General features: G+C 40.8%; 1 protein-coding gene across 1 annotated transcript; it reads right to left on the reverse strand.

Moving 5' to 3' along the window:
- Window positions 1–2,765: 2,765 nt before the first annotated feature.
- On the reverse strand, window positions 2,766–7,412 carry LOC737732 (zinc finger protein 532-like). Its single transcript, XM_054677588.2, is given in 6 exon segments — window positions 2,766–4,810; window positions 4,812–5,407; window positions 5,409–5,533; window positions 5,536–6,033; window positions 6,036–6,315; window positions 6,317–7,412. Coding segments are annotated over 6 exon segments (2,772 nt in total). The 5' UTR covers window positions 7,325–7,412; the 3' UTR covers window positions 2,766–4,545.
- Window positions 7,413–8,013: the final 601 nt, after the last annotated feature.

Here is an 8,013-nt window from a genome sequence, read left to right on the forward strand (position 1 = left end):
ATGAAAAAGATTCTAATAAGTACGGGCACAAAAAGAGGAAAAAACTAATACAATTAATGAAAGAATATACAAATGTATGTTCTAGTTTTGTTGAATATCATGATTTTTCTCCAATGTGTCACTACTTTGATGATATTATGTGTAAAATTTGTAGTATTCTTGTAATAGTCTTCTTGAAGTGTTATGATAGGTGCAGAAAACTGCAATGTCAGAAAAAAAAACTGAATCATACTAATTAGAAAAACAGATGAGTGAGGCAGAAAACTAACAAGGAAATTCTGACTTAAATTCAACACTTCACCAATTGGACCTAATAAAAATTGACAAAATGTTCCACCCAACAACCACAGAAGATACATTCTTTTCATTTGCACGTGGCATATACTCTAAGATCAATCACATATTTGGCCATAAAGCAAGTCTCAATAACTTTTTTAATGAAGAAACAACACCAAGCATATTTTTGGACCACAGAGAATAAAAATAGAAGGCAATATCAAGAAGATACTTCAAAATCACACAATAAAATGGAAACTAAAGAACTTGTTTCTTAATAACTTTTGAGTTAACAAAATTAAAGCAGAAATCAAATAATTATTTAAAATAAATGAAAACAGACACAATTTACCAAAATCTCTGGAATGTAGAAAAAGCAGTATTAAGAAGAAAGTTTATAGTGCTTAAGTGGTTTGCCTACCTCAAAAAGCTAGAATGATACCAAATTATCAATCTAACATCACACCTAAAGGACCTAAAAAAAACAAGAACAAACTAATCCAAAGCTACCAGAATAAAATAAATAACAAAAATCACAGCAGAAATAAAATTGAGAACCAAAAAGCCATATAAAAGATTAATGAAATTAAAAGTTGGTTCTTTCAAAGAATATGTGAGATTGATAGAATGCTAGGTAAACTAACAAAGAAAGAAGATTCAAATTAATACAATCAGAACTGATACCCACGGAAATACAAAAAAGCCTCAGAGACTATTATGTACACCTCTGTGCACACAAACTAGAAATCTAGAGGAAATGAATAGATTCCTAGAAACACAAAACCTCCCAAGGGAGAATTAGGAAGAAATTGAGATCCTGAACAGACCAACAGCAAGTTCGAAAAATATAAACCAGTAATAAAAAACCTACTAACCAAGAAATGTCCTAGACCAATTAGTTCACAGCCAAATTCTGCCAGACATGCAAAGAAGAGCTGGTGCCAATCCCACTGAAACATTCCCCAAAAAATTGAGGAGAAGGAACTCCTCCCTAACTCATTCTATAAAACCAGCATCATCCTGATACCAAAATCTGACAGAGGCACAACAAAAAAAGGAAACTACAGGCCAATATTCCTGATGAACAGACACAAAAATCCTCAACAAAATACTAGCAAACTGAATCCAGCAACACATCAAAAAGTTAATTCACCATGATTGAATAGGCTTTATTCATGGGAGGCAAGGTTGGTTCAACATATGCAAATAAATAAATGTGATTCACCAAATAAATAAAATTTACAAAAAACATGAACACAAATAAAAACTTCATGATCATCAATAGATGCAGAAAAAGTTTTAAATGAAACCCAACATCTCTTCATGATAAAAACCCTCAACAAATTAGACATCAAAGGAGTATACCTCAAAATAATGAGTTACCTATGACAAACTCGCAGCCAAGCTCATGCTGAACTGGCAAAAGCTGGATTCATTCCCCTTAAGCATCAGAACAAGACAATGTTGCCCATTCTCACTATTCTGACTCAACATAGTACTGGTAGTCATAGCAGAGCAGTTATGCAAGAGAAAGAAAAAGAGGAAATTCAAACAGGAAAAGAATAAGTCAAATTATCTCTCTTCATAGATGATATTACTCAATACCTAGAAAACCTTAAAAGACTACCAAAAATTCCAACAACTGATAAATAACTTCAGTAAAATTTCAGAATATATAATCAATGTACAAAAGTCAGTAGCAGTTGTATACACCAATAACGTCCAAGCTGAGAGCCAAATCAAGAATGCTATCCCATTTATTATGGCCACACAAAAAAAATACCTAGGAATATATCTAACCAAGGAGGTGAAAGAACTCCACAAGAATAACAAAAATTTCTGCTAAATAAAATCACAGATGACACAAACAAATGGAAAAACATTCCATGTTCATGGATGGGAAGAATGAGTGTCATTAAAATGGCCATACTGCCCAAAGCAATCTCTAGATTTAACACTATTCCTATTAAATTACCAATGTTGTTTTTCACAGAATTAGGAAAAACACTACTCTAAAATCCATATGGAATGAAAAAAAGAGCAGGAATCACCAAAGCAATCCTAAGCCAAAAAAAAAAAAAAGAAGAAGAAAAAAGAAAAAAGCCAGAGACATCACACTATCCAACTTTAAACTATATTAGAAGGCTACATAACCAAAACACTACAGTACTGGTACAAAAACAGATACATAGACCAGTGGGACAGAATAGAGAACCTAGAAATAAAGTCACACACCTACAACCAAGTGAACATCAATGAAGCTGACAAAAATAAGCAATAGGGAAAGGACTCTGTATCCAATAAATAGTGCTGGGATAACTATCCATAGGCAGAATGAAACTGGCTCCTGTTCACTGCTCTGTGTCTTCTGTTCCTAGAAGCCCAGTCTCTATGGACCAGCAGGTATTGGGAGATCCATAGCTAAGACATCAGAACCTGCTGCAAGCCTAGAAATGGAACTGTTGACATTCAGGGATGTAGCCATAGAATTCTCTCCAGAGGGGTGGCAATGCCTGGGCACTGCACAGCAGAATTTGTATCAGCATCCGATGTTAGAGAACTACAGAAACCTGGTCTCTCTGGATTTGTGTTCTCATTTCACCCAAGATTATTGACCAGAGCAGAGCATAAAAGATTCATTCCAAAAGGTAGTACTAAGTAGATATGGAAAATACAGACATAAGAATTTACAATTAATGAAAGGCTGTAAGGGTGTGGATGAGGGTAAGATGCAGAAAGGAGGTTATAATGAACTTAGCCAATGATTTTCAACTACATAGAACAAACTTTTTTTTTCAAATGTCCCACGTTTATTTACATATGAAATGTGTTTCATACAGTTATGATGGATGGAGTGTATAACACCTGACAGCAGCAAGACCTTTCGAGGAACCGAACATTGACTACAGTATATCATGCAAGTATCTATATATACACAAAATAATTCCTTTTCTTAAAAAAAAAAAGTACAAAACATGTTCAGGAATAAATACAAGATATAAAATTCAAAAGAAAACACAAAACGAAACCAAAAAATATAACTCTCTCAGAGAACTATAAACGGAAGGGACAGAAGAGTACCTCTACTGCATTTTAGTAAAGCAGAACTGCCGACGTTAAATATACCTCTTGAAATGGCTGAACTAATCCCGTGTGGCTCAGTGCTTAAGGTAACGGCCAATTGTGACACACAGCCGGCTGCATTGATAAGTTGGTGGTTGACGTCGTGCATCCCACCTCTAAGCACCAGAACGTTTGGCAGTAGCACCCACAACGGGAAACGCCAACTCTTTTGACAGCAAAGGATTAAGTCAGCTGATTTTTTTTTCTATCAAGAGCCAGAGAAATACTTGATATTCTTAGTTGTGTTTCTGTAATAGTTAATAAATTACATGACAAAAACCTGACTATATAGATCTATTGGTCTAACTACGTGTTTGTAACTTTTATAGTAGTCCAGCCCTTTCGTTACTTTCCCTCCTTGTGCTCTTAAAGCCAGCCTTGCAGATCTACCCAGAAAACCTGTCCCATTTTTTTTTTTCTTTAGAATAGCCTTCCCCATTCCTCAAAATGGAATTGAGGAAATCAGCATTCCTTATTAGATTCCTGGCTTCAGTTTTCATCCACGGCTGGGAAAGGAGCGACCTGCAAGGCTGCTTTAGACACCCTTCGGCGTGGCCTGAAGACAAAGACACGCCCACACTGGAGTGCAGTTGTCTCAAACGTGTACTCACTCCCTCAGGGCAGGCACATGGAGGAGGTGCTAAGACACTTAAAAGTTCCTAGTGTTTTTGAGACCCACAATTACTTCCAATTTATGTAGTGAATTCTAAAAATTAAAAACACTAAAAAAGGTGTTATTTTAGCCTGTAATTAGTTAACCCATTCAAATTCGAAACATACAAAATGATTTATTTGAATTCAGGAACTGCCCCTGTTACTAAGAACTCTGTTTTAAAGAAACAGTACAAAAAGAAAAATTCTAACCCAAAACAACTCAAAACGTTTTCCACTGAATACTGATACAAACATGTAACAAAGAGTATAAAAAGTTATTCATTTAAATATATACAAACTCTTTTAAACTCAAATTCTGTTTTAATACTTAATGAGGATATATATGACAAGATGAAGAAGGAAGGCACGTTGAAAGAGAATATATTGCAACAGCCTAGACAGTACTGTTAACTCTATTATACTGCAAACTTTGTGTAACGAAAGTGTCTTATGCCAATGTGGACAGGGATTTTCCTCATGGAGCGTCTGTGGCTATTTCTCGTCTGAGCTCATCCTTTTGGATTTGATGAAGGCCATACCATGTGTCTGTATGTGAGTGTTTAAGGCAGCTTCAGTTTCAAAAGTTTTTGTGCACACTTTGCACTTTCTGTCTGACATGGCGCCATTGGGAGATTCATCCTCGTGACTGGGTTTGTTCTGTTGGTTATCTTCCCCAGCCCCATTTTGCTTGGACACTGGCTGAGGTTCCTTTAACTTGTGTACAACAAAGAGGTGCCTGGACAGAGAGACGTGACATGTAGCAGAGGCCACACTCCCGGCACTGGTAGGAAGAACCATCTGATTTGTGCTGAGGGATGTGTTCATGGAACTGCAGCAGGTTTTCGGTGGTGAAGCCACACATGGCACACTTGTGAACCTTAAAAACATTGATTTTCAGCTTTGGTTGAGTGATTGCTCCTCTGGGAGGCCTGAACTCCAGAACCGGTTCTTTCAACTTCCACTTGGGACTGGGGACCTTGGGGTCTTCTTTTATTTCTGTTTCCTCCTCATTGGTAGCGTCTGTCATTTCTTTCAGGTCAGGGTCCTTGATGCCATGCGTCAGCTGGACATGCTTCTCCAACATCAACTGTTTGGTAAAGGTACCTCTAGAGTCTGGGCAGTGTGAGCAGGTGTACACTTTCCTGATGACTTTGTGCTTGATCCGGTTGTGCCAGCACAGGCTGTGGGACGAGCTGAAAGGCTTGTCACGCTGGCAGCAGGGTTGTTTCTTCATTTGTTTCCCATGCTCCTTCCTGACGTGGGATATGTACACATCTCTCTGCATGAACAGGCGGTCACACTCCCAACATGCCCACCCAGGACTGGCCACTTTCTTGGTTTCCACTGATTTTTTTCAAAGGAGATGGAGATTTCTTTTCCAATTTCTCTTTCCCATTCATGGATATGCTGTCCTCTTTGTTCTGATATGCTGAATTATAAGTTGCAGGCTTAATGCTCAAAGGCAAGTTTACACCCAAGTTGGCCCTTCAATGCTTATCAATGTCCCATGCATAGACTTGATATGGTCCACCATAAGTTGCTTCTGTGCATATAAAAGAGAACAGTCTGGACACCTGAAAACAGACACCTTCTGGTTTTCAATGTGTTGGTCAAAGTGGCGATACAGCAAGGTTTGCAGGGTGAACACAGTGTTGCACATGGAACACTTATATATTATTTTTGGTTCTCCTATCTTGATGCTAGGATGCTGTGTGTAGGTGTGGGAATGTGTGCTTGGGGCAGACTTAAACGTCATTGGACAAATAGGACACTTGTAGAAGACTTCACAGTGAGAACCTTGAATGCGAGACTTCAGAGCAGCCACATCAGAGTACACAACATTGCAACATACATGTCGAAAACCAACTCTCCTTGTGTAGTGCAGACAGTTCTTGGTGACGTGGGTCTGGAAGTGCACCAACCTGCAGATGGCCCTGCACTCAGGGCAGGTGTATGGAGATTTGTGCTGATGGATTCTCTGCATTGGTTAGGAAGCAGCATCTGGCAGATAGTACAAGTCTTTTGTCCACTCATATCTGCAGCCTGCTGGAAAGGTGTAGCCAGCGATGTCTTGTCCTGGAAGATTTCATTACACTCCAAACATTTTAGATTATGTCTACACAGCTTGGAGGGGTCTTCATCTAGGGGCATGGCTGTGGTGATGGGAGTGCTTGAAGGAGATGGTATGACTGTCCCAGTTATGCCAGACTGAATTTTTGTGACAGTGTGTATGCCAGCTCCCACAGGGCTCTGAAGAGTGGATTTTTTCCTCTGATGAAGAAGAAGTATTGCTTGATGGAGAAACTATCGTTTGACCTGCTAGGACTGGCTTTAAAATTGAGTAGGAACATTGCATTACCACCCCTTTCTCCTTATGCCCACGGGCATGGGAAAGGAGGCTGCATTTGTTGTAAAAAACGAGGTTCTTTGTACAAAGGTTGCATGTTACTTCGATGCACACGCTCCATCTGTCATAGTGCTGGGTCAGACTCTTTTCAAGTTCAAAGGAGTCCCTACACTCCAAGCACTTGTACCAAGGCATCAGTAATGTGATCCCTGCATTGGCAGGAGGACTGAGGTTTGGGATGTAAACAGGGACTGGATTGACACTGCTCAGCACCTTGTTGAAAGTTTCCACCACAGAACTCTGCAAGGACAACACCACCTGGACTCGAGACACCTTTCTGGGGGCTTGTGAGGCTGCTGCATTGATTATTGCCTTCTTTATTTGTTGCTGAGTTTTGGTTGACACTTGGCAGAGTTCAGAGGTGGCCTGGGCAACCTGAGGCAGAAGGTTGGCAAGATGCACAGCCTTTGGCACAAGTTTGGCATTGGCCAGGCTGGATGCTGGCATCATGACAGTTTGCTGCTGGATGGCATTGGCGGCTTTAATGATGGTGCTGCTGGCACTCTGGACAGAGGCAGCAGGTATGACCGTGGCTTTCACCGTGGTGTTGTTAGCGAGCTTCAAATTAATGACTTGGGATCCTGCTGTCTTCACAGCAGACACTGGGAGGAAAGCAGTAGCCACAGGCTTGATTGTGACCTGTTTAGTGGTGGGCTCTGCAGAGGAAACTGCATTGGTCACCACCGCAGACTGGAGAGGCACCCTGGCGGGAGGGGAAAGGGTGGCAGCTGATGCTGGAGACGACAGAAGGGATGTCACAGAGGCCATCACAGACACCGTCTGCTCGGAAGGTTTCTTCCCAGAGTCAAGATCCACTTCTGGCAATACCCTGGTCACTGTTCTCTTGATTTCCCCAGAAGACATCTTAGTGGTTTTTATGCGGACTTTGGGGATTGGTGGTGTGGACCCTGAGGGAGAAGCCGGGGTTCCTTTGCTGCTGTTCTCACTTGAGATGTTTCTGGGACTATCCAGTTGCTTTAGGGATGTTTTTTTGGTCCCGTCGATGAGATTCTGGGATTCAGGAGACTTGTCGGCGGCTCTCGGACTGTCGTTTACTTCTTTTGGTAACGAGGAGGATTCCCTCGAATTGGCCACTTGTTCTTTGGAGGAGTCTGAAGCCACCTTTTTAGTGCTGAGGGCTGCGATGGCAGCGATGCAGGACAAGAAGTTGGAGGACGACTTTGTCTTTGATGGCGCAATGCCGGGGAGGCCAAGAATTTCATATACAGTCAAACAAACTTCATAAGCAAAGAAGATACTTTTCAGACAAGCAAATGTTAAGGGAATTTATTACCACCAGACCTGCCTTAAAAGAGATCTTTAAGGGAGTGTTAAATACAGAAACAAGCCAGGCGCAGTGGCTCATGCCTGTAATCCCAGCACTTTGGGAGGCTGAGGCAGGCGGATCACTTGAGCCCAGGAGTTCAAAACCAGACTGGGCAACATGGTGAAACCCCGTCTCTACAAAAAATATAAAAACTAGCTAGGAATGGTGGTATGCGCCTGTGGTCCCAACCACTCAGGAGACTAAGGCAGGAGGATGGCTTGAGCCC

The sequence above is a fragment of the Pan troglodytes genome, chromosome 12 (assembly GCF_028858775.2).
Source record: "Pan troglodytes isolate AG18354 chromosome 12, NHGRI_mPanTro3-v2.0_pri, whole genome shotgun sequence".
Classification (NCBI taxonomy): domain Eukaryota; kingdom Metazoa; phylum Chordata; class Mammalia; order Primates; family Hominidae; genus Pan; species Pan troglodytes.